This window comes from Dipodomys merriami, unplaced genomic scaffold (genome assembly GCF_024711535.1).
Source record: "Dipodomys merriami isolate MVZ:Mamm:240054 unplaced genomic scaffold, mDipMer1.0.p SCAF_24, whole genome shotgun sequence".
Lineage (NCBI taxonomy): Eukaryota > Metazoa > Chordata > Mammalia > Rodentia > Heteromyidae > Dipodomys > Dipodomys merriami.
In genome coordinates this window covers 25220351-25235255 of record NW_027203826.1, presented here as the reverse complement: position 1 = coordinate 25235255, position 14905 = coordinate 25220351, and the positions used below count along the sequence as shown (strand labels likewise).

At 38.7% G+C, this 14905-nt stretch overlaps 1 protein-coding gene across 1 annotated transcript in view; it reads right to left on the bottom strand.

Moving 5' to 3' along the window:
* Fbn2 (fibrillin 2) overlaps nt 1-14905 on the bottom strand; it is a 199608-nt gene that overhangs the window by 39754 nt on the left and 144949 nt on the right. The window contains exons 33-41 of the mRNA XM_070034133.1: nt 14697-14819; nt 13058-13183; nt 10443-10565; nt 9528-9650; nt 6198-6359; nt 5169-5237; nt 4165-4290; nt 1496-1621; nt 406-558 (exon numbers count right to left, since the gene is read on the bottom strand). Of these exons, the coding sequence (XP_069890234.1) occupies nt 406-558; nt 1496-1621; nt 4165-4290; nt 5169-5237; nt 6198-6359; nt 9528-9650; nt 10443-10565; nt 13058-13183; nt 14697-14819 (1131 nt within the window). The remainder of the gene's footprint in view (nt 1-405; nt 559-1495; nt 1622-4164; nt 4291-5168; nt 5238-6197; nt 6360-9527; nt 9651-10442; nt 10566-13057; nt 13184-14696; nt 14820-14905) is intronic.

The following is a 14905-nucleotide window of genomic DNA, read 5'->3' as shown; positions in this document are numbered from 1 at the left end:
TATTTCCTAAACAAAAGGAACCTGCATCCTAGAAATTAGTGAATGAGCCTAGCACCAGTGGTTCATGCCTAAGATTAAGTCAAAGCCTGACTTGTGAAGAAAAGTATGAGACGCCATAGCCAATTAATTACCAAAAAGCAGGGGTGGAGGTATGGTTCAAGTGGTAGAGTCCCAGTAAACAAAGCCAGCAAACCTGAGTCCCCAATATCTCAAAATTTAAAAAAAAAAACCTAGAGGAATAATTAGTGATGACTCCAAAGGTCACTTGGGAAATTGAGCCATGTGACACAGTTATTTCCACAGCAGAGCATCTCTGATGTGTGTTCACACTTTTATACAATGCTGTGATGCATAAGCGTACTTTTTGAACCGGGCCTTGAGCAGAAGCATGAGCCAGGGGCTTACCTGTCCCTGGAGTTGGGCATGGTTCGCAGGGTTTGTTCCAGGCTTTTCCAACATTGTATGTACAGCAGCACATCCTCTTGGTCACATTGAAAGGTAACTCATTCTCACAAGCGGTTCCATTATAGCTCCGGTAGCAAAAGCTTTTCCTCATGTCTGCATGGACAGAAATCAATCAGCTCACCAGTGACACCAGCAAACAGTGCGTAATGAAGCTCACACACGTCCACGAGTCAAAAAGAACTCTGAAGATTTGCAGCTACCTTAACACAATGATCTGAAGTTGGTAAGTCAGTTTTAAATCAGTATCTCTCTCCTGTTTTAAGTAGTTTTTCAAACTCCTGTTTTTAGATGCAGGATTTCATTTATAATTTTTGTGAAAGTATTTTTCTAAATAAAAATATTTATACAACTTCAAAAGTACAAGGTCTCAGTGCATTTGTTGAAGTACTGAGATTTTGAACTCAGGATCTCTCTCACTAGCTAGTGAGGTGCTATACCACACATCCAGATTTTTTGGTTTTAGTTATTTTCCAGATACAGTCACATTTTTGGCCTCCCCTGGATTGTAGAACCACAGGCCCAGCTTATTGACTGGGTTGGGGTCTTCTAATTTTTTTCTAGACTTGTATCCTATTATAATATTCTCCATCTCAGTAGTTGAGATTATAGATATAAAACACAACAACTGGTCTAGTATTAAATTAATTAACCAATTTATTTTATCCTGAATTTTAGAAGATTATACAAGAGGGCTACAATTTAACATGTCCATCTAAGTGTTCAGTAAGTCTTGAGCAGAGTCTCTGCTTCCATATACTTAAAATATAGCTTTTTATTTGTATACTAATGCACAATTTAGACAGGAGGAGAACTGAAATCATCTAAGACATGAAACAGCAACATTTGATGAAATTTCTTACCATAGACTAAAAACAAGTAACTATATAGCCACAGGTCAAGAAGCTCTGAAATATGTAACCATTCATGAAGACTTAATTTCCAAATAAACTGAACAGTAATTATGATAGACGATACAGGAAGTTGGCAACTGTGTCCTAATCAGTTCATCTTGGCATTGTCACTTACGTACCCATGCAGTTGTGACCTCCATTGACCTGCATGTATTCGGGTGGGCAAATACAGGTGTAATTTCCCAGGGTGTTATAGCAGGTACCAGGCCCACAGACGCCAGGATGAGCAAAACACTCGTCGATATCTACAACAGGCAACAATCACCAGGAATTACTAAACAGGTTTTTAGTGAGTTTAAATAATTTAGCTTACTGAGCAATGCATATGTGAGCCCACAATATCATGTGCATATGAAGTTTAGAGATAAAGACAATATTCCCCACCTATCCACTTTTTTTGTGGGGGCGTCCAGTCGTGGGGCCTGAACTCTGGGCCTGGGCGCTGTCCCTCAGCTCTTCAGCTCAAGGCTAGCGCTCTACCACTTGAGCCACAGCTCCACTTCTGGCTTTTTCTTTTTGCTTATGTGGTGCTGAGGAATCGAACCCAGGGCCTTAGGCATGCAAGGCAAGCACTCTACCACTGAGCCACCTTCCCAGCCCTCCCACCTATCCACTTATATGACACATACATTCTTCTTCCAAAGAAAAAAATTCCAATACAACAAAAATGTAAATGCAAATCCTCAAAAGAAATTAATCTAAAATGATGAAAAATAATCTACCTGTCATGGCTTTTTTTGTTGTTTTGATCAACATGGGATTTATTGCCATCTTATTAATATTTGTTCAGCTTTATTTTTTTAAACTTTATTGTAAAGGTACTGTACAGAGAGGTTACAGTTACATGAGTCAGATAATGAGTCCATTTCCTTTTGAACAATGTCACCCCTCCCCCCTCTTTCTCTCCCATACTTCCCCTAATGACTTCCCTCCCCCAAAGTTATAAGATAGTTCATTCCCAACATACTGTCTCGTGGGTTTCACTGCTGAATTGCTTCACCCTTTTGTCCCGCTGCTTCTGTACTTCCCCTTCTCCTCATAGCATATAAAATTATATACAAGGCAAAGGGTACAGAATTTTTTTTCAGGCACATTTTCCAAAAGGAATTTCTTTCACTTTTACTTTCCCCTTATGGAAGCCAAGGTTAGGCTTATGGAATTCAGCTGCTTTCCAGTTAGTATTTTATTCAGAGTCTAGAGGCAAGGTGGCCTTTGTTTGTTTCAGATGTGTTGGCTTAATTATATTCTAGTAGAAAGGTTATAAGACATGCTATATGTTCTTATTCTGGAAACATTTATGCATTCCACAAAGGACTACTGAGGCTCTAGTGTAGGCTAGGGCTTGTAGCATAAAGATGAGTATATGAGTGGTCTCCATAAGTCCCCGATCTAGTGCTGAGACAGGTCATTTTAATACCATGTCACAAACAAGGAGATAGAAAGCAGAAAGACCAAGATGGTCTTTGAACATTTTCCTATCATATCCAGCATTTAAAAACTGTTAGGCTGATCTATCCAGAGGCAACAGTGGTGTATTAAAGTCACCAACAATCTATGTGTTAGGGTCTATGTGTGTTTTCAGTGTAAGTAGTGTTTGATATGGGTGCTCCAGTATTTGGTACATAGACATTTAGAACTGTAATATCTTCCCGTAGGAGAGATCCCTTTATTAGTATGTAAATGTCCTTCTTTATCTCTTCTCACTAATTTTAATTTGAAGTCTATTTTATCTGACATTAGGATTGCAACTCTGGCCTGCTTATGGGGGCCATTTGCTTGGTAGATTTTTTTATTCCGGCCTTTCACTTGCAGGATATGTTTGTTTTTGTGGGCAAGTGTATCTCTTGAAGACAACAGATAGATGGATCTTGCTTTTTGATCCAACTTGGCAATCTATGTTGCCCCATTCATAAGGAAATGGAAAGACCTGGAACATATCACATTAAGTGAAGTAAGCCAGACCCAAAGAAACATAGGTTCCATGGTTTCCCTCATTTGTAATAACTAGCATGTGTCTAGGATAGTCCTAGCAGAGGATCACAATAGCTCAATAGCTATGTACATATGACCATATCAAATGATGCTAATTGAAATGAACTCCAAGATACGGAAACAAGAGGATTTTTGTTGTTGTTGATTTTACTGTATATTTCTTTTTTTCCCTTTGGTTAACACCCTGTTGCTGCTGTTTTTTATTTTGGCACCCTGTCTCATATATACATTTATCTGATTTGGGGAAGGGAAGGGGAAAAACAAAATGGTGAGACAAAGGACAAAGGGTGAACCAATGAAACAGCAATACTCATGAGACACTAGGTTGGAAATGAACAGTACAACTTGGGGGAGGAAGAATCTGTGGTGGGGGAGGGAAAGTGGGAGAAAATGAGGGAGGGGGTAACAATATTCAACAAGGAATGTACTCATCCCCTTATATATCTAACTGTAGCCTCTCTGTACAACAGCTTTACAATAAAATTAAATTTAAAAAAGCCACTTCTCCGCATTAGTTAAGAGTCACATTTAAGCTTAGTTACTTTTCTTCTCTACAAATATAATTTCCATTCATATGCATACTAATAATTAACTGAGTGGTCTATGTTTTCATGCTATTCCATTTTCCCTATTTATATTTCATCAACCATCTTTCTCACAAAAATGGCAAATCTCAACAAGTGCCAATTAAATGAATTGGCAACACGGAGATGACAAACACGAAGAGTTTCAGTAGATCACGTGAGAGTGGACGTGGGGCACCCCAGCTCTGAGGGTCACGGTCAGAATGCCTCACCTTCGCAGATGCGCGTCTCCTCGCTCAGGTAGTAGCCCTGTGGGCACTCACACTGGAAGCTCCCGAAGGTATTGATGCAGTTTCCACCCTGGCAGAGCCCCGGTAGCTCTTGGCACTCATCGATGTCTATACACGGAGAGGTAGTTCACTTAGCATGGACGCCATTGTGAAAGACAATGGCTAGTATCAAAGCTTTACACGAGCCATCTCCTAATGTCTATAAGCTTTTTTTAAAAGCTGTTTTACTGGCATGTATTAGTTATACAGAGGGGGTTTCATTATGATATTTCCATATATACATACAACATGCCCCAATCAAACTTTCCCCTCCACAGTTCTCCCTCAACTCTTTTCCCCTTCTTTTTTTTTTTTGTTTTTGTTTTGGTTGGGCATGGGGCTTGAACTCTGGGCCTGGGTGCTGCCCCTGAGCTCTTCAGCTCAAGGCAAGCACACTACCTCTTTTCCCCTACTTAAAGCAATTTCCAGATTTCATTGTTTTGTTTTTGTATTTTCATATCAAGTACTTCAACCATATTCATCCTCACGCACATCCTCCATTCACTCTTCCTCCTTACTCTTCTGTCTCTGCCACCCCAACACAGTCTATTTTACTTCCCTGTCACTCATTTTTTGTAGCACATATTAACATCTATGCGTTTCTATGCATCCAAATGAACGTCCACAAGGACAGAGCTGAATCTAACTACAGCCTGTCTTGATTTGTTGTAGACCTTTGCCAGTTTCTAGGAAGTGTGATTCAGGCAGACTGGGAAATGATTCAAGATGGAGGACAATGGTGAGCAGATTTCCCTGCAGAGTAAGTAAGTGGACATGAGATGGCTGCAATGGACCATTACTTCTTGGGAAAGTGGTTGATTTCCTAACTGCAATCGTGCTTAATAGTCTTGGTGAGATTATACCACACCAACTCTTGTATCTGCTTTTTCTCTAAAATATGTTTTTTATGTCACTGAAGTCTAAGTGGAAGATGGTGATGAGATTACCTTCTAAGATGATGGTGATGGGGTTGGGTCTGAAGCCTTCACCTCCAGGGCACAGTGTGTAATATTCAGCTACAAAACAAGGAGAGAGATTTGATACGTGTATCCTGGTGAAGTGGCTGTGACAATGAGCAATTTACAGCTACTGCTACACATCCTCAGTGGGCACCCCTGTTTTCTCAGTGTTCTCTCAAGTACATTTGTAGTAATGTGCATTACACTTCACATAGAAACAAAAAGATCTTTTTGACTTTATAAATGGCATACATAGTGTTATAACAAAGTCTATTTTTTAAAATTTGTGTCAGTACTGGGACTTGAACTGAGGGCTTCTTGCTCTTGTATGGCTTTCTCACTCAAGGCTGGTGCTCTATCACTTAAGCCACCCCCTCCACATCCAGCCCTTTGCTGGAAATAGGAGTCCCTTAGACTTCACTGCCTGGGCTGTCCTTGAACCTCTCTACTCAGATCTCAGCTTGCTCAGTAGTCAGGATTATAGGTACAAGCCAGTAGTTCCTGGTCAGAAATTTGTTTATAAAAATAAATTTACATTATAACTTTTTTTTGGCTAGTAAACACAAATGAAGTCTATAGTTCAGAGGTTTGGGCTCATGTGCACATCAGAAATGTATGTCTCCGCTTAAAGGTACACTGTATTTCAAAGACTTCATTCTATGAACAAAGGTTTCAAACTCTCTGCATCTAAACAACTAACCTCTGAGAAGTGGTTCTGGAGTGGCCTTCGTTGATGATATTGTGGAGAATAATAACCCTTCATATTTTTTTAAACCCTACATTTTTTTTAAATCACAGAAAACAATAAAAATAGAAAAAGTCAGATTCCTTTTAGGTAAAACACTGTTGGCTAGGTTAGCACAATCATGACACAGTTCAAAGGCTAATTCTCTCTAGTGTATGTTTTGTCTTCATTACTTCCTCTGTCCACTCCTCCCCCTCAAGCCCAAGAAGGAAATGAAAACGTGTCCATAGATCCTAGTGTGTTCTCTTCCCCATCTTCATCTCCACACTTACTGCTGTTGACAGGGGGACAGGTCTCGCAGGGGTTGCCCCAGGCCTTCCCCAGAGAGCAGCAGCAGGAGGAGCGGCTGACGCCCACCCCAATCTCTGTGTTGCAAGACAGACTTCCATCTCCGCGAGGACCGAACTTCAGGTAGCAGTTGCCCACACGGTTGTCTGCAGAACAACAAAGATTCAAATGATCCTTGTTAAGGTGAGAACTCCTATTCAAATGATCCTTGTTAAGGTGAGAACTCCTATTCAAATGATTCTTGTTAAGGTGAGAACTCCTATTCAAATGATTCTTGTTAATGGTGAGAACTCCTTAGGAGGGGGTAAGAACGCTCCAAGAATGAAACTCTAACTTTTTAAAGGTATTATTAAAAGTTTATTTTAATCTTTCACATAAAACAAACTTCTTTCTTTGAACCTTTTCAGGACTGAGCCACCCAATAAATGATGACAGACTTTCTGATGTGAAAATCTATATAGATCGTGCATACTCGTGAAATAAATATGGTTAAGACTTTTCTCATTTGGGATGCACTGGATACTTCAATATAAACGCATGAAAGTTTGTGTTTTGAGTTTATGGATAATGGAAATAATCCTAGGGTTAAGTTCATTTGAAGCATGAACAAAGCAAATAAATACTGATAACCCAGTGTCCCTCTCCTCCCCGGCATCTATGTTCTCTCATGGTTTCATTGGACTTTCCATGGGGAGATTTGCAGGCTTTTGTGAACAACTTTTTATGAATTTACAGCTAAGTAATAGTCAAGTGAATCTTACACTTTTGCTTATCTCTAGTTATAGTTACCACTTCGTTACACAACCAATCTTGATTCCAATGCTGCAAGTACAGAGAATTCATAAATGTACAATTCTCTCATCTCTTTCCTGAACTGTAGATCTTCCTGACAACTGCCTCTTTGACTTCTCCTATGTCTAACATTTCTAAAAGCCCATCTCTTGATATTTTTTTCATGCACATACAAAATCAGCTCACCTTTTCTCCATGTTTGATGCATTTTCAATAAATAGATAATAGATGTTCTTTTTATTTTTTTTAAACTTGTTCAGTTCTTAAACCTCAGGGCCATACTTAACCCTTCAGTTACTATGTAGTAAGGCCAACAACAAGGTTTTAAAACTCTATCTTTAAAACACAGCTGGAATCTAATTGACCACATGTCACTGCTATTATGACCTGAAATCCAAATGTTATCATCTCTTTACCTGGACAATGCCAATAGCTTCCTAACTCATCTGGAGCTCGAACTAAGGGCCTTGTATTCTGGCCCAGCTTTCTAATCACAGCCAGTACTCTACTAAAGCCACACCTCCACTTCTGCCTTTTTAGTGGAGGTGAGAGTTTCTTGGATTTGTTTTCTCTGGATTAACAAACTGTTTCTCAGACTTTAGCCACCAAAGCTCAAATTATGGGCACCAGGCCCACTTCCTGTTCTTAACCTAACCATAGTCCGTTTGTCCTCCCACGGCCAGAAAAATATCCTCTTTATCTTCTCCTCTCAGCCACAATAAAAGCCAAAGTCCTTAGAAGTCGACAAAGTAATTTTTATCTGTGGCTTCATATAAAATCATTTGGCATTTCTTATTATTTCTCATTTCTTAATCTTGGATGTGGCTCAGGGACCCTTCTTTGTATTAGGTCTCAATTCATTTTGTCCTTTCCTCTATTTTGTTCATTTTATTCTCTATTCTTCTTCCGTTACTATCCAAATATACTCTATACTTTTGAGGGGGTGGAACTTGATTTTAAGTGAGTTCCTCATGCTTGCTAAGCTGTCTTAGTAGCATTTTTTTAAAATAAAAGTTTATTGTTACAAATGTGATGTACAGAGGGGTTACAGTTACATAAATCAGGTAGAGAGTATATTTCTTTTTTCTTTTTGCCAATCCTGGGGCTTGAACTCAGGGCCTGGGTACAGACCCTGAGTTTCTTTTGCTCAAGGCTAGCACTCTACCACTTGAGCCACAGTGCCACTTCTGGCTTTTTCTATTTATGTGGTAAGGAGGAATCAAACCCAGGACTTTATGCATGCTAGGCAAGCACTCTACCACTAGATGGACAGTATATTTCTTTTTGGATAATGTTACCCTTTCCTTCATTATCCCAAGTTTTTCCCTCCTGTCCCCACCCATAAGTTGTATAGTTCATTTTCAACATAGTGTCTAGTGAGTACACTACTGCATTTGTTCACTTTTTTTCTCTCCATTTCTGTGCTCCTCCTTACCTCCTACAGAAAGATAAACAAGCCACATGAAAATGAAACAACAGTAGTAACAAACTCCATCTCCTCAAGTTCATTTAGATAAAGATTGTTTTCTATGGTTAGAGGCATGTAGGCATTGGGCCTTTGTTAGTGACACTCTTGAGTCATATCTCCAGCCCTGTTTTGCATGATTGTTTTTGATATAAGGTCCCACATTCCTCCAAGACACACACCTGAGCCATAGTTTGCCTACTTTAGGCTTCCTCTAGTTGCTGGAATCATAGGCGTGTGCCTTTTAATTTTACACTATTGATTGAGACAGTTTCTTTCTGTTTGGGCTTTTCTACCTGGGCTGGACTTGAATCTTGATCCTCCTATTCTCAGCCTCCTAAGTACATAGGACTTACAATGCTGCTAGTATTCAACTTTCACGTATCTTCTTTCACAATATTTTCTGTTCCAATGTGTGCACTTTAGAACACATACTGGTATTTTTTCTCATAAATCTCATTTTTATAACTTTTTCCCATCATACTTTATGCATATCCTCTCTGTGGTCTCAGTGTCTAATTGACTCTCTAAATAAATCAATTCAGTTTATGAAAATGATTTCTAAATCCATGATAGCACAGGTATTCTGTAATCATAATCTTATACATGTCTTTACATATCATTAGTATATAAAACACAGACAGGAACTGCTGGTTCATAGATATTGGGTATACTTAGCATTCAATAAAGATGGTATCATTAATTACTTTGCCATCCAATGGACCTGCTTTTATATTTCTGAATAATTTGGTAAGAATTTACTGAGGAAAAGTAGACTAGAGAAAACCACATTTTAGTGGTCTCAGTAAGAATTCAATCATAGCCAATTCAAATTGCTATTCCGTATTTTCTTGATTTTGCAGATACTATATCCCAGATGATCCTCTGAACATGGCTGATTGCTTATCAGTTGTTGTTTGCACAATTAAAAACAATCTAGAGTTTCTTAAAAGAAGTAATTTCTTCTTAATTACAGTAATCATGTACTACAGCAGTTCACTACCAGGAAATCTTAAACATTCAGCTCTATATAACTCTATTCATTTCATGTTCTTACCCACACAGCCCACACCCGTGGGGTTCAGCTGAAAATCGGGTGGGCAGTTACACTCGTAGCGACCAGGTGTGTTGACACAGAGGCCGTTGACACAGTTGATGGGATCTGCACACTCATCAATATCTAGAAGCGTTCAAAATGCCCGTGTTAACATCTTTATATTTCTGTTTCAAACAACTTGGTGTTTTTTTGTCAAGTCAATAAAGATTATTAGGAAGGACTCAATAAAATGAAGAGAACTATCTTAAATTCCTAAATATACTTAAAAACAGGTTCCATGGATCAAGCCCATGATGTAACAATGTCATTTAGTGTTCTTAATGTTTCTGATAGCAATTAACCATCTTTGTTTACTCTGTGTGTGTGTGTGTGTGTGTGTGTGTGTATGTGTGTGTGAGTCCTGGAGCTTGAACTCAGGGTCTAGATACTGCCCTTGAGCTTTTGTGTTCAAGGTTAGTGCTCTACTACTTTGAGTCATAGCTCCGCTTCCAGCTTTTTGGTGGTTAATTAGAGAAAAGAGTTTCATGAACTTTCTTGCCTGGGCTGGCTTAGAACCGTGATCCTCAGATCTCAGATTCCCGAGTAGCTAGGATTACAAGTGTGAGCCATTGGCACCTAGCCAGCATCTCAGTTTTGAGGAAGAAAAAGTTATGTCACTATTTGCTAAACTAAAATTACATGTATGTGCATATATATATATATATATATATATATATACACATTCATATTTATAATACGTTCATGATTTAATAGCTTCAACTAGATGTTTTAATAAAAATTTATCAAATCCATCTTCGGAAACAAATGCATCAGAATGCAATTTTCTTTTTCATAAGAACATAGTAACCAGAAATTGGAGACATTTTCATGTAGCGCAACCAATCTGAGCAGCACTGAGCCGGCAAGTGGCCATACCTGTGCAGTTTCCTCCTGTTCTGTCCAACTCATACCCATCATCGCAGATACAGTGAAACATCCCAGGTAAATTATTACACGTTCCAAAGACACAAATATTTTGGAAGGAGCATTCATCAATGTCTGAAGATTTAAGAAAAATTGCATGTTTACAAAGACATTTTAAAATCTGATTTAATTATATAACACTAATGAGCTTTTCTAACTCAAGATGTTTATGAGAGGTAAATTTCTTTAGCCACGTAGTTATGGAAAGCTAATGCTAACTCATGAAACACGAAAGCAGTATCATTTTTCTTTTTAAAAAAGTAAATACCATTTTTTGTGACTAAGTATGTATCTAGAAGGTTGTGGTACTGGGGATCAAACGCCTCATATTAGGCAAGTATTTCACCATTGAGCTATAACACTTAGACCCTATAAATGTAATGTTTTAACTTTTGGGGGGTTACAATATATTTAAGAAGGAAAGTGGTGGCTGAAAGTTTAACAAATTCAAAAATTAAGCTTGACCACGTCTAAAGAAAGAGATAGTAAAAGCAAAAAAAAAATTCGAATAAATTAGTAAAAATACATAACCATTTTAAAGTATCAAAGATACCACTGAAATTAACTTTTTCTTGGGTGGCTTGATCTCAGGGTCTAGGCACTATCCCTGAATTTTTTTTTCCTTTTTTTGCTCCAGCCTAGCACTCTAGCACTTGAGCCATACCTCTACTTGTGGGGGTTTTTGGTGGGGGGTGGGGAGGGAAGTTAACTGTAGATAAGAATCTCATGGACTTTCCTGCCTAGGCTGTCTTTATCAGTGATCTTCAGAGCTCAGCCTCTGAGTAGCTAGGTTACAGGCACAAGCCACCAGTGCTTGGCTCAAGTTTAACTTGCTTCTTTTTTAAAATTTTGTAACTGGATATGTTATCATAGGATCAGTTATAAGCAGGCAAAGAAATCTGCTCTTTATGTCATGGAATAAGGTGGTCCACTTACATATACAATCTTGCAAGTGTCTTTAAAATACATCTAAAAATATGAAGTTCATTATGAAACTCTCCCAGGAGGTTATAGGTCCATGAATGAAAAGTTACCAGAGAGGACACAGCATGGGGAAACAGACCAAGGCACCATTTTTGAGACCTCAAAAGCTGGAGCTCAGTCTAATGGATCAAAAAGCCTAAGGGGGAAGAAGTTACACATGCCAACTTTGGCTGTCCTGTCAATTCAGGAATTTCTTCCCCTGGTAGTGAATGTAAGAAAACAAACAATTGTACAGGGAATAATGTGAAGAGTAACTGCTTAGCTCCACGGTAGGAAAAGATTGGAAAAGTACTAGAAGACCTTTATGGAAAGAAAATTCTGTCCAGGTAAAATGATTTGGTGTTAGCAACAGGGTTTGGCTACAACTCACTCACTCCTTTTCCAGGTCCTTGTCAAGCTGAGGTGGAAGACAAATCATCCACATTTCCTACTAATTGATTTCAGTGCTTAGAAGAAACCAGAACTGGGGGGGGGGGGCGGGGAATCTAAATCTCACTCTACAGTTCCTTTGGATAAAATGGATTATATTCTATCCAGTCTAGTGGGATGCTGTAGAAGCAGGCATGTGCTCAGTATCAAAAATCATCTTTTCCAGGTCTTAATAATCACCCCCATGCTCTTATTCAATCTTCACTGCTGAGAATTTATGAAAACCTTATGGTCTTTTAGGTACATTTCCTTTCTTTAATGTCATTTGGGTGTCGGGGCTTAGTTAGGTTATACTTTGAGCCAAACTGTGATCATGTTTCAGTTGTGTTTGGTTGACATTAATGGTGTATGTGCATACATTTGTACTGGTGCTTGCCTTAAACTATGTATACAATTGCCTGTGACTGCCCAATACTGAGATTACAGGTGTACATTACCATGTTCAGCTAAATTTCCTGGTTTTAAGTTTTTTGTGACACATAAGGTTTTTTTAAATTCCCATGTCATATAGATTATTTTCAGTCTCTTTTCTTTCTTTCTTTATATTGCCTTCCCTGTACCAGACTAAAGCACAAACCATATGGAATGTGAATTGAGTCTTTAATTTGAACTGAATTCGAGTTCCTTTTCTAGGACAGATGTACTAGTCCTATTTCTAGGGAAGGGGGATGACATCATAATGGAGGAGGAGGAGTCATGTCTCTTAAGCAGCAAGGAAGTCCTTAATAAATCCTGTGAAGAGGTTTCTAGCCACAGATTTATTGACTGCAGAGTCAAACGAGAATGTAAATATTAAAAACAAGCTACTAGATGATTTGGATAACCATAATAAATAGTGGTGATCGAGGTAATAGCTCACATTTTATAAGCTGTACAGTTAGGCTGCTTGAGAAACAATGAAATGGTTAAAAAAAATAAAAGCAGAATGAGCCAGACTTCCAACTCTTTGGCTCCTGGCCAGGAAATCTTCCTAAGAGATGAAAGCTTCCTTCGTCATGATTCATGCTGTGAAAGTACGCAAGCTCACGCGAGTGACGTCTAACATGTGCAACATGTGTGCACTGCTTCCAGGTAGAGCCTGCTCCAGCCCTTTTTGCGGCTCCCTTTGCTGTAGTTAATGTAGCTGGAAAAGGCGCGGGGCTGTGGGGACCCACCTTGGCACGACCTGCTGTCTGAGGCTGGAGTGAAGCCCATCTCACACTCGCAACGGTAGGCCCCTGGGACGTTCAGGCACTGCCCATTTTCACAGAGATTTATGTTTTCTGCACACTCATCAGTATCTGCGAGAGACGTGAATTACATTTCCATTAAGTTTCACATTTCATGAAGCCATTTTTTTTTTCCTTGCCTCAAAACTCAATCCATTTCATTGGCTTGACTTGGTGCTCATGAACATGAAACACCAATCCATCTCATTCACTAAAAAGGGTAGACAAGTCAATAACACAATCACTTAATCTACATCTTATTGACTGTAATGCAATTAATGCATATGTCCTCACTTGTGTCTTAGTTTCCTATAATGCCCATCTAATGTGTCAGAATAATAATACCATCATTAGATATGATCAAGAACAATGGACCGTTTTTAAAATGTTGACTCACATGAAAACACTATGGTATTACTACTAAGCAACTTGTGCTCTGCCTAGTCCATGCTGAGTGAAATGGCAAGAGGGAAACCTGTCATGTTACCAGTCTTAGAAATATATTCTGACCTTAATCATGCAAACAGTTATTACTCACAGAACTTAAAGATGATTTACTTAGTCCCATGCTTCAGGAAAGAGCAGAAGTCAATGTTAACCGAGGGCCGTAGTGTGCCAGTTACATTGGCATGCACTTTTCATTGAGTTCATTAGGCCTGTGAGGTTCACAGAGGAAAACTCAAGGCTGAGATGAGCCAAGGGAGCTGTTGCACTGAGCTGGTATGTTGGCTGAGCCCAGTTCTCATTACAGATGTGTTTAATACCAGAGCCACACTCATTCCTTGACACAGTAGTATAAAGGACAGGAAAGCTGCCACAGCCAAGACTAAACGAAAGAGTTACAACTGAATAGACTTGTTTTCTCAAAGAGGCATTTGAATAATGCTAAATATACATTTTTTCATATCTAGAACTAGAAAAATATTGAGCCTGTCTTTTCTTTTTGAGCTTAAAGTGTGTAATGGACATCCACGGAGCAACAGTCCCTTATAAAGTGACACATATCCCTATTTTTGGCAAGCAGGATTATCTATTCTTCTTTATTTGTACAGTGAGATGAGATGATGTTTTGCCTTTAGGAAATGTGGAAGAACTAGAAGCTAAATTGAAGCTAATGTTTACTAAGCTTTTGAGAAGTATTTGTCTAAGACCTTCACTTGAATCACTCCACTTAATCCTTTTAAAATTTCAAGATAAGTTACCAAAACTTGATAAACACATTAAATAACAGGGATCAGATAGATCATATGGCCAGTTTATAATACCATAGTTTTCCATATCGTACGTCTTGTGATGACACAAATATATGTAAAAAGACAAGATTTGAATCTAGGTGTTGTGATCCAGACCAATCTATATTTTTTCACCATTATGCTATAAATTAAGTAGTCATTGACAATACATGATAATCACTATTTTAACTCAGGATTTTGTGTTTAATGTTTTATTCACTTACAGATAAGGTATGAAAAGCAGAGGTAGTTATTTTAGTCTTATTTAACTACAGTTTTCTTTGAGTAAGGAAGAAATATGTATAGTGCTCCATAATAACTACATCAGAACTCACCTGGGGATTAACACTCACCTGAGCAGGTAAAGCCATCTCCAGTGAAGCCCTGAGAGCAGGTACATCGGTATGAGCCAGGAGTATTCACACACTGAGCATTTATGCTACACTGGTGGGTTCCATTAGAACATTCATCCAGATCTGTGGCCAAGAGAATGTAGCAATGAAGATGAGAAATGAAGGTGGGGCATTTAAACACCCAGAAATAATGTTAACACAGCTTTAAT